The 23006-nt window shown below is 42.2% G+C and overlaps 1 protein-coding gene across 13 annotated transcripts; it reads left to right on the top strand.

Moving 5' to 3' along the window:
* Positions 1–197: 197 nt before the first annotated feature.
* LOC122875091 (ELKS/Rab6-interacting/CAST family member 1-like) lies at positions 198–23006 on the top strand. Of its 13 annotated transcripts, none has more exons than XM_044193857.1 (22): positions 198–409; positions 1821–2602; positions 2740–2928; positions 5483–5774; positions 6653–6780; positions 6928–7002; positions 7104–7259; positions 7393–7560; positions 7793–7960; positions 8090–8227; positions 8363–8503; positions 8748–8888; positions 9058–9251; positions 12647–12658; positions 13484–13619; positions 13721–13852; positions 14118–14174; positions 14806–14966; positions 15160–15307; positions 16104–16199; positions 17286–17474; positions 19964–23006. In XM_044193857.1, the coding sequence occupies exons 2-22, from the start codon at positions 2057–2059 to the stop codon at positions 20099–20101; spliced, it is 3405 nt and encodes a 1134-aa protein (XP_044049792.1). In that variant the 5' UTR covers positions 198–409; positions 1821–2056; the 3' UTR covers positions 20102–23006. The 13 variants fall into 13 exon arrangements, with proteins under 13 accessions (XP_044049792.1, XP_044049793.1, XP_044049791.1 ...); XM_044193858.1 differs by having other exon boundaries at positions 6925–7002; positions 17289–17474; XM_044193856.1 differs by having other exon boundaries at positions 6925–7002.

The following is a 23006-nucleotide window of genomic DNA, read 5'->3' as shown; positions in this document are numbered from 1 at the left end:
GCCCAAAAATGAAGAGCTCGCAGCTGAAACAGTATATTCACAAAGTCTAATTAATATTGTATTGTATATCAGAGGAACATATTCTAAATTGCGGTAAACTACATATCCATCGGCGCCTGCTGACTGAATTTAATTTTGGTCTGCTTTCTGTTCCCAACCATAAGCTCGTGGCCGCGCGTTTAAAATTCAAGCGTGGCGAGGAAGACTGTCGTGAGCGCGCACAGGAGGCTTGACGTCACTGAGGCGCCCTGGCTCTCCTGAGCCGCTGGTACTGCTGGCAAAAAGATGGGAAAATCAGATAGACGTCTATCGAGTAACTAACATAAAATGACGGGTTTTGCAGCCGATTTCCATTTGACAGAGGATCCAGTAATGGCACCGATTTGAGCTCCACCAGACAACGAGAAAGGTAGTTTGTTTGGAGAGGTTTTCACCACTGGCTATTGTGTTAGCGAGGAAAAAAAAAAATAGAGGTTTTGCTTGACCACATACATTGGATGGACTAGCCTCCATATGTCACGGCGAGCTAACGTTAAACGTATGTGCATTTGCCATTTTAGCTCTTTCCTCGATGTTTACTGGACCCGCAGCTAAATATGCGAACCTCTGAATGAAGAAAACCGTAGCTTAAAACGAAAAGCCGTTCAGCATGAGGTGGAGGAAAATGGATATGGTTTGATGTGGGTGTCTCCAAAGCAGACCGTGTAGTTACGGTGTCGTTAGGATTGTGCAAAATGCTTTAATTCTGATTTAATGTGACACATTTTAACACCGCATCAAAGTTAATGAACTTATCAAGTCAGATATCTAGCTATCTATATGTCAGAGTATTCATTTGACTTGTATTCAATTTTACAAGCAGGAAGATTTTTTTCCCCCTTACAATGTCCACCATAGACAATCCCCTTTCCCCTCCCTAGCTAGTTTTAATCCATAGCGTCAGCACATTGGAAAAAAGATTCAGAGGTTCAAGATTTATTCCGCAGACCTAAATCTACAAACCAATCTACACACGTCTCAAGCAAACGACAACAATTTAGGGATAACGCGTAGTTAAAGCTAGAAAATGTCAGCCTTTACTGTTAGCAGGTATGTTAACGTAACGTTAGCTGCTAGCAAGTCCACGCAGACTGCCCAGTTAAATGGCTGTTGTGGAAATTCATTTGCAATCAAAATATAAAACAGAGCACAAACCAGACTAGTCAGTTGCATTTCCGTCCACAAAGCCGCTCGAAGTCTAACTCTTGTTAGTTAGATACCGGAATTGTGACTCAAATTGTCCGACTAGTCTGACAGAAAGGTTATGGCTTACTTAACTGTTATAACGTTACAGCATTCAGCCGTTGTTAAGGATAAACCTAAAAACAGTGGCTCCCAAACTGTTCCTTATCTATGTCATCAAGTAGATGTATAATGAATGGGTCGATTAACAAGGACTTTGTTATAAAGGACCCCATCTGAGATCATTTTTGTGCTTGACCTGACTTTTATACAGTTGCATAACTGTCTGTACTGCATGAGGGAATCCATTTAAGACCCTAGCACAGAGTGGACATCCCAACTCATTCTCTCTTTGCTAACATTACATGCATTATTCTCCATTTTTGCTGAGGATGGATATATACCCTCTTAGTGACCCCCAGTGGACCCTAGACTGCATGTTAGAAACCGCTGGCTTGTATGATATGGCGTGCCCAGAGTTTGGTGCTGATAGTACTTTGTCAATTTTACGTACGTTCAGTTATCTTGTTAATTGACAACACACCTTATGTATCCTATTGCTATGCAATTTATAGGGAACAACTGTGTTTTCTTTGCAGATTGGTGTCATAATTTTTAACTCTGGATAGCGCCTGTTGGACGTGGAAAGTGGAGAGCATCAGACCTCTATTTTATCATGAACATTGTGCCCACCATCTTCAGTTGAAGCAGGATCACCACCACATATTCTCACAATTGGTGAAAGTCACAACCACAAAATCAGCAAGAATATATACAGATACTTGAGGTCGTAATTCAGTTTTGCTGTCAGCTCTGTTCTTCTATTAAGCAGAAGATGTACGGTAGTGCCCGCTCTGTTGGCAGAGGGGATGCCAACCACAGTGGAGGAAGAGATGGAGGTGGTACTGGTAATCAGGGATCTGGCCGTTCCCCTCGCCTTCCCCGTTCTCCTCGGATGGGACACCGTCGCACCAACAGCACTGGAGGCAGTGGAGGGGGTCCTGGAGGAGCAGGAGGCAAGACGCTTTCAATGGAGAACATCCAGTCCCTCAACGCTGCTTATGCCACCTCAGGACCAATGTACCTGAGTGACAATGAGGTTGCCATGGCAGGCGACCACATTCCCAAAAGTGGTGGGACGGTGACGACCATGGGGAGACAGAGGGTGACATATGGGTCAAGGGGCAGCAGCAGTGGAGTTGTGGCTGCTAGCACCCCCAACATCTCCACCTCAGTGCCTGCCAATGCTGTGCTGCCAGCAGGCATGATGGCAGGTGATGCTCTAGCATTTGGGGACCACCACATGGCCTCCACTGTGCCCCATTCTCTAAGGCAGGCCAGAGACAACACCATACTTGATCTGCAGGCCCAGCTGAAAGAGGTATTTTGCTAATTTTTCTCCTAGTCTGAGTTTCTCTATCAAGGATGTGGAATTTTTGATGAAGAGGTTGACTTTCTAGGTTCGACAAACCATATATACAGTATTCATGTGCTACTATTTTTATCCTGCTTTCTCAGGTCCTGCGCGAGAATGAAATGCTGCGGCGAGAAGTGGAAGTTAAGGAGAGCAAGCTCAGTTCCTCCATGAATTCTATCAAGACCTTCTGGAGCCCAGAATTAAAAAAGGAGCGAGCTCTCAGGAAAGATGAGGTTTCTAAGATCACTGTCTGGAAGGAACAATACCGTGTGATTCAAGATGAAGCACAGGTGAATGTCCCCTTTTTATAGTTATTTGAATAGATAGAATCAATGTTTGCCTCAAAATTCCTGTTTCTGTTTCGTCAGTCTGCCTGGGTCGAAAATGTTTGACTGGAAAAATGCATTTCAACCAGTGTGTCAGCTTCAGTGCAAGTGTGTTTCTCGCTCTTTCTTCTCTCTCTGCATAGGTTAGAGGCAGTTTTCTAACATCTAGTTAATCCTCTTATATGCAGCTATATGCTCATGCTTAATAGATGAAAGAGGCCGTAAGTCTAATGGCTACATTAGCATTTCTGTATGTTTTGGAAATTGCTGGATTTGTTGAACAGGATAAAAATGTGGAAATCAGAATCAGTTTTATTGGCCAGGTATGTGTACATATACAAGATGTGGAAACATTTAAAACTGTGTATATTTATAGTACTTTAACCACTGCAGAAAATAAGAAACCAACGAATGTGGTTATGGGTAGCAGTCATAAAGGAGCTGTTGTGAATAACACTTTTGATTTAGTATTTTCGTTATGTGCCATTCTAAAACATTGAACTTATTGTTCTCTTTTAGTTTATTGTGTGTTTTGGACACAGTTGATGTGGTACACTGAGGTGAAATGACCAAAAAACAGATAAATACATACCAAAACTGCAGAATTCACTTTCAACACTTTAATGTACTTTGCAAAATTTGAGGCCAATTCCTTGTTCAGCAGTCTGTGTCAGCCTGCACACATTTATACATACTGTATGCACACATGTTCAACAAATATGTATTTAATAACAATAAGTGAATAAATATAGGCACACATGGTCTATTTTTAAAACCTACGGTATGTTGTGGGAATTAAGTGTCATTAATGAAGAGAAATAGTCTTTGTTTCACTGTGATTCTTAATAGTTGGGCAGATCTGTATAATTTGCTGTTTTCACTCCTGCTGAGACACAGGATCACACTGTGGACTAATTCCCAGTAATGCCTGACTAGTGCAGGACTAATCAGTGGGTTCTGTAATTTAAAGATGTCTGCTTTCATATGTCATCCTCCACCTCCCATGCTGGCACACATGCAGTGGGAAGCACTAACAACACACACACTCTCAAAGGCTAATTACAGCTTCGGTTAAACTGCATGCCCTTATTGAATGTGGGTCCAACTGATTGTGCATACGTCTGCAATTGTATGTTAATGTTTATGTGTATCATTTTTGATGAGTTTCTGTGCTTGCTATGCTGGCTATTCGTGCTGGCCACGGCTTTGCCAAAATCCCTACTACAAGGCATTTATGCCTGTCATTCTCAGTGATAAGTGACTGCTATTACCAAGTCTATAATAGTGTGAAATGGCTCTCATCTTCCTTTTCCCATTTATGTTGAAAAAAAAAAAGTCAGATACTCACCTAATAATCATCAGTTATTTCTTGCTAAATACTCCTTGCCACATGGATAAAAATATCACATTTATCATAGGATGTTGTGAAATGCCAGTGATTTTTCATCAACTGATATACAGTAGTATTAATGTTAGTGGAGCAGATATGAGATTTTAACAATAAGAGAGGGAGATTCAAAAAGTATGTATCACGCACTGAGCAACTTATATACAGTTTGTCCAGTGCTGTGGATGATGTGTGGCAAAGGTTTGGTTCTGTGTGCACTGTGTCGTTATGAGTTGTGCCTTAGTGTTTGGATGAGCTTAGTTAGTGCATCGCATCTCCTGTTTGTTGTGCTCTCTCAAACCTGACTGTTATCTCTCCTCAGGCAGAGAAAGTGAGAATATGGGGGCTGAGGAAGGGAGAAGGGAGGTGTGTGTGTGTGTGTGTGTGTGATTCCATGCTTGTCAGTGCGTGTATCTGCCTGTGTGTATGTTGTGGGGTGGATCGGTGCAGTCACAGCAGTGAGTCAGCCTTAGTCACGGGGTGGAGAGGGTGATGGAAAGGGAGGGTTAGTGAGAGGAGAGGTCAGCGAAGAGATAGGGCAGGCAAGGTAGATGAATAGTGTGTGAGGAGCAGAATAGTGTGTGCCGGTGGAGGGCGAAGGAGAGAATGACAAAGGAAGGAAAGGGAGGGGTCTGGAGGAGGAGGACAGAGAGAAATGAAGGCAGACACTGACTTCTCTCTTTGTTCTGTCGTCTGAAAACGCTCGCAGCTGGTTCAGACCAGAGTGTAACACAGCCTTGTGTTACTGTCTCACAGCAGCTCTGCCAAATGTCTGTGGCGTCAGATGCCACAAACAATGCAATACTATACTGGGCTGATTGTGTTTCACCACTTGTATTTCTCTGGGTATGAAATGTAACACTGTCCACAAAGTCCTGCTGTTGGGGGTGCATCTGTCAGGGCAGTGCTATATTTTCAGTTATGATTAGAGGCAGATTTTTTAACAGGCTGTAACACAATATTCTGCCAGGATCCATTCCCATAAAGTGAGGTAGGAGCAGCCCCTGTATTATTCAAATAATCGATACAATTTCCTTCACCTTATTTGCCCCTGTGTAAATTGTTTTGTTAAGCAAACAGACAGAAGAACAGACAAATGTTAACAAATGTTTGTCTCTTATTTGTCTGTAGCATCTCCAGATGACTGTTCAGGCTCTTCAGGATGAGCTGAGGATCCAGAGGGACCTAAACCAGCTGCTCCAGCAAGACCCCTCCAGCCAAGGCCGGGACCTGGCCCTGGCATCTGAACCCACGGAGGAGAACTACCGGCGGCTACAGGCCGAGCATGAGAGACAGGCCAAAGAGCTCTTCCTCCTTAGAAAGACCCTGGAGGAGATGGAGCTGAGGATTGACACACAAAAGCAAACCCTGGGAGCCAGGGACGAGTCCATCAAGAAACTTCTGGAGATGCTGCAGAGCAAAGGTAGATAATGAAGCTTGGGAGAGAAGTACGACAACCAAGTTTACAGCTAATTTATCCCTATAAAGTATCAGTGGAGACTTGACTGTTTACAAGTGGCAAACACATTGGCTGAATGTTGAAGCCAATGCAGAACTGTGCTATGGAGCAGTTCTTCTATTAGCCAATAGATTCTTTAACAAAACAGTATTAAAGTCAATAGGAAAACCAGCAAACTCTTTGAAATACTAAGTCAAACTTTTGGGTCTAAAAAGGTTTTGGTCTCAGGCTGTCACTTAAAGCTACGATGGTTGCTGCTTGCTTGTTCCCCCTCAGCTCCACTCAAGCTCTCTCCCCCGTTGGCCAATTATGGGTTTGTTTGCTCCATAAACTAACCACGATGCATGCTTTAAACCCAAGTATGCTTCTGAGGCTAGGAACATCCGAGGGCTTCATGCAAAGACCTTTGCATAGGTGTCTCTCAAAATAATTTCATGTTATGGTCTTGGGGGCACAAAATAAAAGGATATATCACATTTGAGAAACCAGGAAACTAAGAAGAAACCCAAAACCCATTTAAACCCCAGAGAATAAATAAATAAAATAAAAAATACATTGGCAAATAAATGAAATGCTGTGTGCTTTAGCTATTTGGTTATTTGTTCTTGTTTCATGTTGGCTGTGGAGTTGGGAATTCAGTGCATTCAGCTATCCTTCCCTGCTGAACAGATGAGCTTTTGTCTGAGCATAAAACAAAGTCTCTGCTCCTGTGTTAGCCTCTGCGAGTTAACCACGTGGCTTATAAAGCCCAAGTTGGCTGTTGCACTTAACCTTTCGACTACATACATGGTTTTTCTACCTATTTCATCATGTTAACCAAGTTGCTATGTATTCTATCTCAGGGCCGTCTGCCAAGGCATCAGAAGAGGACCAGGAGCGGACCAGGAGACTGGCTGATGCAGAGATGCACAGGCATCACCTTGAGAGTTTACTGGACCAGAGAGACAGAGAGATTACTGCACTAAGAGAGGTAATGTCCAGCCCAACCATGGGAGGTGTAACCTTACATTTCATTGGTCTAGTTATGTTGTTTTCTCTCATTTGTATTCTGATATGAAACTGCACATAAATATTTTATACATACATGCAACATGTTCTTCTTCATCTGGCCCAGCAGGAGCTGCACCGCCGCTATGAGGGAACCCCTGAGTCCACCAAAACTAAGGCTCTACAGACGGTCATCGACATGAAGGTGAGGATTTAAATAGAGAAGTGTATATGAGGTTGTTTGTGGTGTGTTTGGTCACACATGTGCAATACTACGTGTATGAACTCCTCTTCATCAACGCCCAGGATGCAAAAATCAATTCAATGGACCGGAGCCTGAGAGACATGGAGGAGGAGCTGCTAATGCTGAAATCCAATGGACTTCTGAGCTGCGAGGAGCGTCAGGAGGAGATGAAGCAGATGGAGGTCTATCGCAGCCACACCAAGTTCATGAAGAACAAGGTCTGATACAACATGACATGGAGTTTAGTTTTCCTCAGCAGCTATCAGTGTTGAATTCACTAGAAACTTCAATTTGCTAAGTTTCATGTCCATCCCTCCCTCTTTCTTTCCCCCTTGGCCTCATCTTTTTCAGATGGAGCAGGTAAAGCAGGATCTCTCCAGGAAGGACACTGAGCTGCTTGGTTTGCAGACCAAGCTGGAGACGCTCACCAACCAGTTCTCAGATAGCAAGCAGCACATTGAAGTCCTCAAGGAGTCCCTCACTGCTAAGGAGCAGCGAGCTGCCATCTTACAGACAGAGGTACAGCAGATACATAACTTTATACTCTTGCCCAGAATACTAGCAAGGGCACTTTAAGGGTACATATGTTAGGCAGTGAGGGGAGAGACTTGTTCCCCCTACGTCGATCTCATAGTACTACAAACAAAAGCACCATATGTTAAGGATGTTTTGTTGTTTTCTTTGCTTTTGATTTTAAACTTGTGAGCATGACAAAGTTATGGTGGTAAGTTGTCTACCTTTTCCTGGCCAGGTGGATGCATTGCGCCAGCGCTTGGAAGAGAAGGAGGCAACTCTGAATAAGAAGAGCAAGCAGATACAAGAAATGTCAGAAGAGAAGGGCACACTCAACGGGGAGATCCACGACCTCAAGGACATGCTGGAGGTTAAGGAGCGCAAAGTTAATGTGCTACAGAAGAAGGTAATTTGGAGCTGTTTCAAAGATCTTGTGTTGTCTGAAATGACCACAAAGATGCACTCATCATGCTACAATGTGTCTTGTGTGATTGATGTTCATTTTGACTGATGGTTGCTTGTGTTTGCTCTGCAGATTGAGAACTTGCAGGAGCAGCTGAGGGACAAGGAGAAGCAGATGAGCAGCCTGAAGGAGAGAGTAAAGTCTTTGCAGGCAGACACTTCCAACACTGACACTGCTCTCACCACACTGGAGGAGTCTCTTGCAGAAAAGGCAAGTTTATGTCTGCACATACCGAGTTACTTGATTGTATTTGTTTGTGCATGTTAATTTGTAGCGACGTATGTGGTGTTGTTGGTTATGTTTGCGAAGGCAGCATGTTTGATCGTTTTCTCTGCCTCCTCCTAGGAGCGCATCATTGAGCGTTTAAAGGAGCAGCGAGACAGAGACGACCGGGAGAAGACAGAGGAGCTCGACTGCAACAAGAAGGAACTGAAAGAGTTGAAGGAGAGACTGAGCTTACTGCAGGGAGACCTGTCAGACAGAGAGGTGAGAAACAGATGCAGAAACACAAGCTCACACAAACACAGGCAAACTCTTGTTTGCTGCAGTTCTATTAATACAGTGAAACATTACTGTCAGAAACGAGCATCAGGTTTTTTCCATTATTCTCACTTTGCAATGAGTCATGGATACCTGTATTAGATCTAATGTATTTTCAGTCTCCTCAGGCCCATGCTCTGTTAGTTTGATAAGCTGGAACAGGTTCATCTGTACTTCTGTGTATGTGCAGACGTCTCTGTTGGACCTGAAGGAGCATGCATCATCCCTGGCCTCCTCAGGGCTGAAGAAGGACTCCAAACTCAAGAGTCTGGAGATCGCCTTGGAGCAGAAGAAGGAGGAGTGCCTCAAAGTGGAGAACCAGCTTAAGAGAGTGAGATCCTCATATAGAAATCAGGAAGCTCATCATGATGCTAATAAATGTTTACTTTATATGATTTTGACATAGTCTGCCACTTTTGAATTTTCACCTATCTTATCCGCACCTGTTGACACTGAAGTTAGTACAACTGCTTCTAACCGGCATCCTGTCCTTTTGTCAGGCTCAAAACGCAGCCCTGGAGGCTCAGGCCAACACTGAGCTGGCCGAGCGCATTAAGAACCTCGAGCAGGAAGTGGCTCGCCACAAAGAGGATTCTGGGAAGGCCCAGGCTGAGGTGGACCGCCTGCTGGAGATCCTTCGGGAAATGGAGAATGAGAAGAATGACAAGGACAAAAAGATCAGTGAGCTGGAGAGGTGGGTGGAAACATGCATGTTGACGACTCTGCGATGTACAGATTTTGTTGTGACTGTCTCACACAAGTTTTGAATGATTTGAGTCTTTTACATACAAGATAGATTTATTGATCATTTTCCAACACAGGGTTGTATAATGAGATTTTGATTGTAGTTCCCTTTATGCTACTCAAAAATAAATGTTATGTACAAAATTATATACAGTTGATAAGTGAATATATAATATGGTGGACTGCTGAGGATGAATTAAGTAGTCTCACAGCTTGAGGGGAAAAAGCTGCTCTGTAGTCTGGTGGTAGCGGATGCTTCTGTATCTCTTTCCAGATGGCAGCAGGGTGAACAGGCTGTGGCTGGGGTGGGTACTGCCTTTTAGTGTCCTTTGGGCTCTGTGCAGGCACCTCACCTCACTGATATTAATGATGCTTGGTAGGTTGGTACCAATGATCTTCTGAGTGATTTTAATCAACTGCTGCAGAGCCCTCCTGTTCTGGGCCGTGCACATCCCATGCCAATTTGTGATGTTTCCAGTCAGGATGCTTTCTATTGCTCCTCTGTAAAAGTTAATAAGAACTTGGCACAGGAACTTTGCTTTCTTATGTTTCCTTAAGAAATACAGCCATTTCTGAGCTTTCTTGACCAGGGTGGAGATGTGAGAGGACCATGTCAGGTTCTTTGATGCTGATTCCCAGGAACCTAAAATTGTTCACCTGCTCCACTGATGTAGATAGGGGTGTGTGTCCTTGGCTCCTTTCTCCTAAAATCATTGATCAGCCACTTGGTTTTGCTGATGTTGAGCAGTAGGTTATTCTCTGTGCACCACTCTGCAAAATTGTTGATATCCTCCCGATATGAAGTCTCATCGTTGTTTGAAATCTGGGCGATGATGGTGGTGTCATCCGCAAACTTCACAACAGAGTTGTCTCCATGTCGGGGCTGCAATCATGGGTGTACAGCGTGAACAGGAGGGGGCTGAGCACACAGCCCTGGGGGGCTCCAGTGTTGAGCACTAGAGGGGAGGAGGTGTGACCGCCAATCAGAACTGTCTGTGGTCTGTTTGTGAGGTCCAATAAGTCCAATATCCAATTACAGAGTGTGGGATTCAAGCCCAGAGACCCAAGTTTTCCAATCAGTTTCATGGGTAAGATTGTGTTGAATGCTGAGCTGAAATCAACAAACAACATTCTGATGTAGGTGTTGTTCTCAAGGTGTGTGAAGAGTGGAGGGCAGTGGAGATGGCATTCTCTGTGGATCTGTTGGTTCTGAAAGCAAACTGGTAAGGGTCCAGGCTGGCTGGGATGATGTTCTTTATGTGCTGGAGAACCAGTTTCTCAAAGCACTTCATCAGAATGGGGGTGAGAGCCACAGGGCGTTAGTCGTTTAGACTAGACACTGCACACTTTTTAGGTACAGGGACGATGGTGGCTGTCTTGAAGCAGATGGGAACACTCTCCTGTGACAGTGATATGTTAAAAATGTCAGTAATAACATCAATTAGTTGGTTGGCACATGTTCTTAGTGCTCGGCCAGGGATGTTATCAGGCCCAGCAGCTTTACTCATATTCACTCTCAGCAGGATTCTTCTCACATCCGCTGTGGATACTGACAGTGGCCGGCCTTCTGGAGACGCAGTGGCGCAGCTTTACAGCTGACTCTCTGTTGGGGAGATCAACACAAGCATAAAATGTGTTTAGCTCTTCTGATAACAAGGCCTCACACATGATGGGGGTGCTCCTGCTTTTGTAGCCTGTGATGTTTTTGATCGCCTGCCACATATCTTTGGTGTTGTTAGTGTTGAGGTCTCTCTCCAGTCTCTCCTGATGTCTCAGCTTTGCCTCCTAGCTTTCAGTCTCGCTCTAGCAGTGTTGTAAGCTTCCTTGTCTCCTCACCGAAAAGTAGCTTTTTTGGATCTGAGTAGAAACCTCAACTCTCCATTCATCCAGGCTTTCTGGTTGGGGAATTGGGGATTTTATTGTCTTTGTGATCACCACATCATCAACACATTCTCCTGTGTGGCAGCATCTCTGAACATGGGCCTGTCTGTGCACTCAGTCCTTTAGAGCTGCTGTAGCTTCATCTGTCCACACTAACTGTTTACTGATGGTTTGACCCTTTTTGTCAGCTGGGTGTAAGTAGGCAGGAGAAGCAGGGAAATGTGATCTGATTGAACAAAATGGGGGTGTGGGAGGGCTTTGTAGCTGCCAGAAATGTTCGTGTAAACATGGTCCAGTGTATTTGTTCCCCTGGTTGGGATGCGGACATGCTGGTGGAATTTAGGTAAAATAATTCTGAGGTCAGTTTGATTTAAAATTACCAGCTACAATAAAAACACCATCTGGTTGTTTTGTCATGTGACTGCTGATGACCTCACTTCCTGAAGTGCGTTTTTTGAATTCACATCTGGAGGAATGTAAACAACAGCAACAAAAACATTGGAGAACAATGTCCATCCACTTCAACTGCGTTTGAGCACCTAAGCATCATTGATGTAAACACAGAGTCCACCTCCTCATCTTACTGGAGTCTTGTGTTCTGTCATCACGTTGCTGAGTCTTATCTCATCCATTTTATTTTCCTGCAACCGGACATTAGCCAGGAGTAGATTGGGTAGTGGAATAGCCTTAGGTCCAACCTGGGTTAGCTTAGCTCTTATGCCGCTTCTCTTTCCTCTCTTCCTGTTTCGATCACACCACTTGCGTTGACGTTTGGTCTGGTTGTCTGGACGGGAGATGCCTTGAGCAGTGATATTCTCAAGGTCCACTGCACTTAGTCCAGTCTCTGCACTTCCTTTTATGATGCTGATGAGTGTATTACTGTTATAAGTAATACATGCTTCAGTAATAATAACAAATTAAAACAAAAATGTAGCAAAGTTTGAGGGAGCTAATGGCTGCTGCATCTAGACGCGCAGCTGATGCTATAGTTACATGCTGTTTTTTGTGTTGTTAGGCAGCTACAGTGTGCTTTCTGCTATCTGTTTTCATCCCTGCTAGCTTGGAATTATGACCACTGTTCCTCATAACTGATGCAAATTTTCCTTCAATGACATCATGTCACTCGGGAGAATATTGTTCTCAGCACATTATATGGTGAATTTTAGAGTAATTTGGCCATCTGCCATTTGGCAACTTAGCTGTACTGCTTTAAAAGCTGATGTGGTGAATGTTATTAGCAGTACTGTTATACAGCTCGTAGGTACGGCTACAGTAGCGTATGTGGTGAACCATGTGACCTTGTGATACCAGAGTCCAAGACACTCCGTATAATCTTAGAGCTGATGTGTATGAGGTTCCATCTCCTTTCTCTTTTTCTTCATATTGACTCATCTTCCTGGTCTAAGTCTGTTTTTCTCTTTACTGCTTTCTTGTCTTTACACCGGAAATCTCCCACCCCACCAGTTCGGCCTCCAGGTTAGTATTTGCTCTTTTTCTCTCTTCCCCGACCCCGGCATCATTATTGTCCTCTTCTCACATTTCTCTCCCATGTTTCTCTCCACCTCTTAACTCTCCAGAGCACATGGTGCCGCAAGCAATTGCCTTGTCACGACATATTGAACTCCTTGTCTTTCCTCATACTTCTGTTCATGCTCATTTTTCCTCTTTCGCCTTCTTATTGTTCTGTCTTTTCACCCCGAGGCAAATCTGAGATTGACTCTTTTGCAGAACTGTCTAAAATCTTGCCAAAGCAAGTCTGTAAGGCTATGGTTGTAACTGTCATTTCAATGTTTGTAAAAATGGTAGCTTTTCATGGGATCGCATCTCTATGTCTGCATTTGATTTGAAAATGCCTTTTATTTGCTGCCTGACACTATTTACTTACGTGCAGTGATCTATTGGCTATAATCATAACTGACTTATAAACATTCTACATGGATGATCATTGATGTGGCATTATGTGAGTCAACAAGCACATATCTAATATACTATGTCCTTTATTTGGTGCCATGACTATATTTGTATAAAACTGTCATCTGTGTCATATACATGTAAGCTTAATGTGTGAAATTTCAGTGGTATATTGGAATATGCTAGCTGTGCTTGATGTACCATTGGAATCAGACCCACATTTTTTTGGTTCATATCTATACTTAAAACATAGCTTATTTGCACTTTTTCCCCAGTTAACCATTTCTTTGCAATTGGAATGATAAATTACATTTGCATGTCAAGTGGGTCCATAGTCTTACTTTTACATAACATGTAACTTCTCCCATGTATCCCATGGTGCCCGTGTAGGCAGATGAAAGACCAGTCGAAGAAGGTGGCATCTCTGAAGCACAAGGAGCAGGTGGAGAAGAGTAGGAATGCTCGACTCATGGAGGAGGCCAGGAAGAGGGAGGACAACATGTCCGAGAACTCCCAACAGGTGAAGGTGAGGAATGTGCGTGGTTTGCTTGGACTGTATGAACTTGGACTTACTAGTTCATTGCCCAACAAACCATAATTTGACCTCTTCCTACTCCTGTTCTGAAGGACTCTCTGCGTCAGAAATCGGAGCGCATAGAGGAGCTGGAGGAGGCCCTGAGAGAGAGCGTTCAGATCACTGCTGAGCGAGAGATGGTACTGGCACAGGAGGAGGCTGCCAGGTCACTCCAGGAGAAGCAGGTACACCCCCCCTCCCGCAATTTTAATTATTAATCAAGCCACAGTATTACACCTGCATATCTAAACATGCATATCTATATTCAGATTAAAAGAAACGCCTTCATAGACTGAGATTCTTTCTCCCTTGCATTTTTGCTGCCATTGTGGTGTTTCTCATCCTTTCTTCACCTCCCTCCTCTCCTCTGACCTCCATCTCTTTCTCAGTTCTTTTATCTTTGCTTGTCGTTTTTCTCTTGTTTTCTCTTTGGTACACTCCGCCTCTCAGAAGCACTCACTCAAACCAATGCATGAGTCCAACCTCGCCCACTTTAAGTGGTCTAAGGTATGAGCCCAGTAGATGTGACCTCCATCAGTCAGCAACAACACTTACAGGGGTGGACACAATAACAGCAACACCTCTACAATTCATGCAATCCCATACAACAGCCCTGCAATAAATGCCTTAGTGAAGTTTGACCATTTTTGAGGACGTTGATGTTTGATGTTATTGGATTGCGTTCTTTTATAAGGTGTTGCTGTTTCCATCCCATGTAATTTTCATGTTATTTTGTTTACCTGCTGTTTGCTTATGAAACATAGAAATGCTGATTAATTGGTTGGCTCATACATCAAGTAGCCAATAGTGAATAGTGAATGGAAGAGTAAATAATTCATCATGATCATGATCAGTCAATTGTAATTAAAGTAATTGATATGAAACCTTGGTACTCTTGTTCCCTGTTTAAAAGAATAACAGGTAAATGAAATGTAGTCCTGTAGTTTAATGGTATCTGTGTTATAGTTGACCCCTAGTCCTTCCCAAAAGCCCACATGAATTCTGCTGCCCCTGCCTCCTTATTAGAGCAAAAGCCCCAAACTTTCATTAATGGATTTAGGTCATCTGTTTTACTCTTTTCATAACTAAATTGCTCTTGTGTATGTGTGTGTGTGTGTGTGTGTGTGTTTGTTCCCAGATGGAAGAGCTGCTGGGGGCCATGGAGAAGGTGAAGCAGGAGCTGGAGTCCATGAGGGCCAAGCTGGCCTCCACCCAGCAGTCTTTGGGTGAGAAAGAGGCACACCTCTCAACCCTGCGAGCTGAGCGCAGGAAACACCTGGAGGAGGTTCTGGAGATGAAGTAAGACACACGCACAAACACAGTAGGGTGGAGTAGACTGTGGTGTATTGATTGCTCCCTTCATATTCTAAAATGTCATCCAATTCTGGCCTTCCTCAGCTGGCAGGATGATTTTGCACAATGAATAATAAATGATAATTGAGCTATTTACTTGTGTGGTTAAATGCCATGTTGTTTCATCCCAACCTAACAGGCAGGAGGCGCTGTTGGCTGCAATCAGCGAGAAGGATGCTAACATTGCCCTACTGGAGTTGTCCTCCTCTAAGAAGAAGAAGACCCAGGATGAGGTGGCTCTGCTGAAGCGGGAGAAGGACAGACTGGTGCAACAACTCAAACAGCAGGTGGGGAGGGGGCTGTTGGTATCCATGGAGGGGAATACATGATTGAGGTGTTGATTACACACTGTCATGTTATTTCCATTTATCTTTCCCACATATTCTGTCGCTCACACAGAATATGTTCACCGGTAGGGAATAGAGCGCAGTGTCTTACCAGAAAAAAAAAAAAAAAACTTGAAATGATTGGACACCGGATGTCAGTGTGGCTTTTCACTAACAATAGTTTGTGTCATCACCAGGCACACTGCAAAGTTACATGCCAAATACTATCTGTCTACTAAATTTTTCTACCAACAGTATTTGAAGTGCCTCAATGTAGTCTGTCTCTCTCTCTCTCATTCTCACTCTCACTCTCTCTCTCACTCTTTCACTCAAACTTAAAAACATGTTATTTCTGCCGACTTCTGCTGTGATCTTGGGACTTGTCCGATACATTGACATGTCACAGTAGGGAAATGTACAGGTGCAAATAATAAAATTAATGATGGCTGAATTTCATTTAGCTGCCTCAGTTTCAGGGTCCTGGTATTGTTCTTGCTGTCACACTGTCATGGCTTTCTGGGACACTTGAATAGAAACACCTGTGCTTTTCTTAGTGAGTCAAAATATCTGCTGTTGTCTGACTCCTGTTATTGCTGGACTCAATTCTAGGATGTAGCCACGTCCCCAAACCTCAGTAATTAAGCTATTCAATAAATAATTCTGATTTAAAAATGTATCACATCACCCATCTGCTCCTCTCTTTTTTTCATTATGTCACTCAAATGTTTTTTTTATTTTTATCATCTTTGATTTACAGACTCAGAACAGAATGAAACTGATGGCGGACAACTATGAGGATGACCATCTGAAGACTGCCCCTGACCAGACAAATCACAAACCCTCTCCAGATCAGGTAGCTTACCTAACCATCGATTTGTCATGTTTCCATTTCATCCTGAACAGCTTCTCTAACATTTCTGCAACTGACTGGTTAACAAGGTAATGTCTGTTGTAAAGAAGGTTGAACTGATGCCTACTATCTGAAGGGAACGATCATTTTGAAATGGGAAATTTTCATCTGTCTTTTTAACTTCTTTGTCTGTATACACACTAACCAAATGTTCCTTTATAATGCTGCGATTGGCTTACCTTGTGGCTAAAAGGATGATGAGGAGGGTATTTGGGCATAGCCAACCTTTTGCCCCCCTCTCTCAGCCATTTTGTTTAGAAGGGTGAGCTCGCATGAAAAGCCAGACCTGTCACACCTTTCTTCATCATTGCTCTGTGGCATGTTTACTCGTCTTCCATTCATTGTGGTTTTCTTTTTGTCATATGCACATTCCTCTCTTCTTAATGTTGATATGTCAATCATTGTCATCATTGCTTGGTCTTTCTGTGAGAGCAGATCTTACCACTCATCCTGTGCTTTAACAGAGTTCATTTATTGTGTGGCTTCTGGGATGGGGATCAGTGGTGTGTCTTTGTGTTTGTTTGCATGCACAAGCTAAGAGGATGAGATGATTTTGATCCTGGCTTAGTCTCATCGCCTCAAACTAAAGCATCTTAGCTTTGCATGCCACTACTCTTCCACTAATGATTAGCTCCTTTGACCCACACAAATGAGTGTTGCATTGGATAATGGTTTTAACCTTGATGTGGTTGAGTAAGTTGCTTTGTAAGACACGTTGTTGAGCTGTGCATACATAAATAACAATCCATAGATACTCTTAATAATGTGAGATGGTGATAGGTTTATAAGCATGCATGCAGATGTTGTTGATGTATTGTTTTCATGCAAGTGGGGTCTTGTGCTTGGGTCTTTCATTATGTTCAACCTTTGAAACGGGAGCATAACTCTTCCTTCGTTAAACATGTGTGTAGTCTGAAGAAAATCTTTTTTTTTTTCTTTCCCTTTCCCTCTATTTATATGTATCCCTCACCCCTCTTTCTCCTCTGTTTTTCACACTGCCTCACACTCTCTTCCCTATCTCCCACCCAGCAGATGATACCCCCTCTTCTAGCCCTGTCCCAGAACCGCAGTAAGCTCAAGCTCTACATCGCCCACCTGACAGACCTCTGCCATGACCGGGACCCCAGCATCCTCAGCCAGCTCACGCCGCCCTCTCACTACCACAACAGCGACCCCGAAGACTTGGAGGAGGAGCTCCAGAAGATGAGTGTCGAACAGGTAGTGGAGGAAGTCTCAGTCACTCTGTTATTCATGTCTACATTTGTGACTTGTAATTATTGTGGAGTATATAAATTACAGGTATATTGGCATAAATGAATCAAGAGTTTAATTCAGTGATGAAAAATAAGCATTTGCTTTGCTTCTTAATTGATCATAATTTAAATGAATAGGCCTGTTTTTAGACAAGGCAAGATTAATAGTAATAGCAAGTTTATTTATATAGCACATTTCGTACACAGGGGCAAAGCAAAAATGAAGATCCATGTATAAAATGTAATGAATATAATTAAAAAGTACAAATTACATAATATAGTAATTAAAAAAGAGTCATTCAAAGATAAGTCATATAAAAAGAAAATAAGTACATAAAATAGAATAAAATCATAGTGGAAGTAGACTGTGTTTATATCTTTTTGGAACACCGAATAGAGAACCATAGCGCAAAAGCCTGCCAGTAGAGTTTAGCTGTAGACGCCCGAGACGTCACTTCCCCGCCGGGAGTGACTAGAGGTCTACTTCAGGGTTAAAGTGTGTTAAGAATATAGTGCAGGTCCTAGAGCTCAATCATAGGCACATGAAAAGAGAAATGTTTTTAACCTGGATTTAAAAAATGCTACATTTGGGGCACATCTAAGATCTTCTGGCAATTTGCTCCAATTGCATACAAAGTAACAGCTAAATGCTGCTTCACCATGTTTAGTTTGGACTCTGGGCTAGCTGACCTGAGTCCATGGAACTAAGAGCCCTACTTAGTGTATATTTTTCAAGCATTATCAAAGATGTATCCTGGGCCTAAGCAATTCAGTGATTTATAGACTAGTAGCAGCACTTTAAAATCTATTCTGTAACTAACTAGAAGCCAGTGTAAAGATTTTAGAGTTGGGGTGATGTCCTCTGTCCTCTTGGTCCTGGATAAAACTCCAGCGGCTGCATTCTGAATGAGCTGCAGCTGTTTAATAGTCTTTTTGGGAAGACCAGTTAAGAGACCATTACAGTAGTCCACCCTGCTGGAAATAAACGCATGGATGAGCTTCTCTTGGTTATTTTGGGACACCAAACCCTTGATTCTGGTTATATTTTTAAGATGATAGAAGGCTGTTTTAGTGATCGCTTTGATATGGCTGGTGAAAGTGAGATCTGAGACTATTAGATCTCTATTATTGTATAGCACCTTTCAAACACAGCTGCAAAGAGATGCATTAGAACAACATTTAAAAACACAATTTTATTTTATTTATTTACAAAATTAAATTAACTCAGCTGTGAGTTGGGGCCGGGCATTTTGAGGAGGAGGAGGAGGAGGAAGAAGAAGAAAGAGGGAGAGGAGGAAGATGAAATAAAGAAGACAAATGCAGTCCATCAGCAGAACATCCCGAACCAAAGTTATTAAACCTTGAAGTCATGCTTGTCTGAGCCACACAGCAGTAGACATTAGCATGTTTATTCTGCATTCTGCATCACCCAGGACTCAAACTCACAACCTTAGACACCAAGGGCAAGTCATGATCTTGCAGAGCTACAACGGCACTTCGTGATCACGTTGAGCCACCCGCAGAAACAGGAAAATTGGAGGCGGCTTCACACTAAGACTTGGTTATGATAACGGCTTAAAGGCAGATTTCAAACTAGTGTGAAAAATTCAGTTATCAAGACAAGATTCTGAGAATTTGTGGACTCCATCGAGACAACATAGAGATGTCTGTAATTTATTTTTACAAAGATTGATTGCTCCATAAATGACAAACTCATATTTAATAGAGCACTCATATGCTCTATTTTCATTGACTGCAATGGTTTACTTGAGGATAGAATTCAAAATAGTGTCAAAAAGTCATTTTTTGAGATACAATTCTGAAATTTACCACATTACATCTACCATAACTACAAAATTTAGTTGTTTTTTTTTTCATAAACATCAGAGATTTATTTTATTGAGAATCTACAGTGGCTGTTTACGTACTGTTTACGGTAAAACATTTTGAGAAAAATCTGGCTGGATCGTTTGTTTTTCTCAAAAACTGTAAAACCAATTAAATCTCCTCCCCACATTTTTTATGCAATTGACACCAAACTTGCCACACTGCATCTTCAAGCTGTCCTCCACAGAGTGATGGACTTCATAATTCCTGGCAGCTCGAAGCGTGTGAACATTTCTGTTCTATTGGGCCAATCCCTTTGTCTATAGTTGTATCAGAGATAGTGACTTTAAGGGAGATTTATGGTAAATGATGAGGATTTTTATAGCATTTTATAAAACATTATTGCTAAATTCACATTAGAGAATCCCAGTGGTGTTATCAGTTGCTTTGGTCCAGTAAATCATGAGCTTGGGTTTTCTGATTTAGCTACATGCCATGTTCAAGATGCCTTTTTTTAACTTAAAACATTCCTAAATATGTATTTTATCTTTTGAGAAATGCAGAATTTTGCTGACTGTTGGATTGAAACTATGTTAAGAGAAACTAATTCATGCTTTTTCCCTCCAGTTGGAGCGGGAGCTGGAGGTGTGTGAGAAGGAGAGCGGAGAGCTGCAGGAGTACGCCAACTCTGTTCTCCAGCAGATCGCAGACTACTGCCCTGATATCCTGGAGCAGGTTGTCAATGCCTTGGAGGAGTCATGCTGACAACTCTGACCTCAGACACAACCCGGCTGGCCCCTGGTCTTCGCATAACCTGTAGCTGAGCCCAGGCGCCCCTACCTCCACTCAACGCGGTTCCTGGACGGATGAGAGACAGCTGGGGCATCATCTCACCCCACTGAGCTTTTCTTCCTCGCTCCCCTCGTCCACCCTGGAACAAACTTTCAGGACTCCTAAGTGCTTTCCTGTCTCATGTGTCTCTCTAATGTCAGGCCCGCAAAATCGAATTAGGGATGTCCACAAAGTCTGTCGAAGTGTTATCAAATATATCTGGTTGCTCACTGCAAACTGAGGTCCACTCATTTAATGACAGTGCTGGCAGATGGTGGAGTCGCAGTGGGAAGAGAGGGAACACAAGTGCACATCTAATCACATATTCGGCAGGCAAAAGCATGCTGGAGGTTTGTGAAAAAATAAAAGCACCCCCTTTAGCATTTATGAACTCACCAAATTCGATTCTGTAACTCTGGGACAGGTGTGATGGGAGAGAAAGGATATCAGATGAAAGAAGCAAACTTCTGTACAAAGTCTTGGAGTATACTGCCAGCCTTCCTCTCCCTAGACGACTTCATTCACAGCAGGAACTGCTAGATCAACACAGTTACCTCGCCCACTTCTAACTGAGTCTTTTGCCCCGTAGATTCCTCACACAAATCTTTCAAGTTAAAAAGGGTAAATTCATTCCTGATATGGGGCAGGAAAGCACTTTTTTGTCTTAGAGAACTGGGGAGCTGCTACATCTAGAGGGGAGCAGAGAGGAGCTGAGTTCAGTGGGTAAATCATGGAGCCATGTAGATGCTTGTTTGGTATTTTAGTCAGTGTTGCCTACTTAGACAGTTCGAAATACAGCTACTGGTGGCTGATCATCTGAACACTTAGGAAATGCCACTTTTTAACCAAATAAATGCAGCATGTTCTCCAAATGTTTCCTCTCCCAGCTTGGATCTGTGGATCTGTCATTGTAGCCAGGATTAAGTTGTAGGTACGTTTTTACTGTGTAATCTGTGGCTGGGTCATTGGCACGAGAGGAGGCTCAGGGCCTGACCTTTGACACAGATCAAAGGTTGGCTTTTAGTCACACTATGTTCTCAAATACCAGTGAGAGAGAGGAAACAAAAAAAGTGTTTATTCTGGGTGACGTATTCATTTTTAGATGGTTTTGCACACAACGTCCACTTGTTTATGAGGTATGCAATGTTTCTTTTGAGAACGTTCTAGTGGCCTTGGAGCATGCACAGAGATCAGTACTGGACCTAATGCAGGGATATTTATTCCTCTGTAATATTGGTGCTAAGGCATGATGTGAGAACTTTCGATCTGATCGACTGATCATTCAGTCTCATCCAAAGTTTCTATAGATGTTACTTAAAGCCCACCTGATCCGTAGTTTGTCGACTGAATCACCGAAGAATACAAATTACGTCCCTTTTTTCTTGTATTTTTCTGATCATTTACAAATGCAAGTGATGCCTCCTTTATTGTATTTTTTGAAATCTTCAGGGCTGAGGTTTTTAATTACTAAGTGCATCTACATTTACAGGAAATGAAAGTCACTTTTCAGCAGATTTTGACTTTTTAGATCAGTTTGTAAATAACGTGATATTTAACACGTACAGTGACTGAATAAAGGTAATTAAGTGGAAGGTGTTGTGCTTTCTTTTAAAAAAAATTCTGAAAAGTTAAAAGCAGTGCAGTTGTCTTTTGTGTCTAATTTTGTCAAAATGTGTGTGTGTGTGTGTGTGTGTGTATGTATGTGTGTATGTATGTGTGTGTGTGTGACAGTACTGCCATAACTTGCAGAAAGTCATGTTCTATAGATATATATAAATAGAATATATATATATATATATATATATATATATATATATATATATATATATATATATATATATATATATATATATATATATATATATATATATATATATATATATATAAAATAAAATGTTTACTGTATGGATATGCATTGAATGTTTGCACAGAATCTTGAAGAGCGAGCTGCTCTGAACAAAATAAATGACTGTCAAGTTAGTGTCCTCAGCAGAAACTGAGGAAAAGAAGTGTCAAAAAAAACTTTTGTGTCAAAATAATGTGTGAACTACAAATGTTTTCAAACCGTGACTGTGTGATGGGAGAGTACTTTTCTTGCATTTATTTCTAATGGTCATTTTTTAAATATATTTTCACCATATGGTGATGTAAATGTATTATCCTGAGATTCCAGTGTTGTTGTCTTTTTCTTCTTAACCTGCTATGTCAATGTTTTTTGTTGGTTGATGTCAAAGGCAGACTGCGCCTGGTGGATAAAAATAAGTCTCCAACCATCATGGCCCTCCTGCTGTTATAAGAGGAACATAATGTTAAAAAACAGTGAAAAACTGCATCTGGAAGTTTTCTGACAAACTTTCTATGTATGGTTGATTTACAGATAAATTTGGGTGGACTAACAATGTGTTTTACTGAAAACAAAACACACCCCCTGGTTTTGGAGGATGTTAGTTGGATGCTTGTTTTTGAACTTCTTGTCTGTCAAACCTCTCGGAGTGGAGATTAATTTCCCTCTGTCCCCTTTAACCCCTCACCCTTCACCACTGGTTTGAGAGAAAGAAGCATTTTTAAAGTGTTTTATTTCCCTTACTTTGGCCTGTGTGTCCCTGCCCTTGTCTTAATGTCTTGTCATCTCTTTTTCTCCTTATTGAGGAACACCAAACTGATTAAGGGGCTTCTGTCAAGTTCATGGTATTTCTTTTCTTTTGCATTTGTATAAGAAATGTACTGCCTTCTGTCTGTTTGTGTTAAAAGTCAAACTGTGTAAAAAGAAAGCAAAACAGACATGTTTGTGAGTTATCTGGATTTTGTATGTATGTAAATAAATAAATTATAAGCCTTG

Source organism: Siniperca chuatsi, linkage group LG4 (genome assembly GCF_020085105.1).
Source record: "Siniperca chuatsi isolate FFG_IHB_CAS linkage group LG4, ASM2008510v1, whole genome shotgun sequence".
In the NCBI taxonomy this organism is placed as follows: Eukaryota; Metazoa; Chordata; class Actinopteri; order Centrarchiformes; family Sinipercidae; genus Siniperca; species Siniperca chuatsi.
This window is presented reverse-complemented; position numbering and strand designations above follow the sequence as displayed.

Bases quoted from the DNA above. Each gene is read 5' to 3' on its own strand.
- LOC122875091 (XM_044193856.1), top strand. From the start codon at position 2,057: ATGTACGGTAGTGCCCGCTCTGTTGGCAGAGGGGATGCCAACCACAGT. The intron at 7,260-7,392 runs GTCTGATACAAC...CATCTTTTTCAG, and splicing joins CCAAGTTCATGAAGAACAAG to ATGGAGCAGGTAAAGCAGGA. The intron at 7,961-8,089 runs GTAATTTGGAGC...TTTGCTCTGCAG, and splicing joins TTAATGTGCTACAGAAGAAG to ATTGAGAACTTGCAGGAGCA.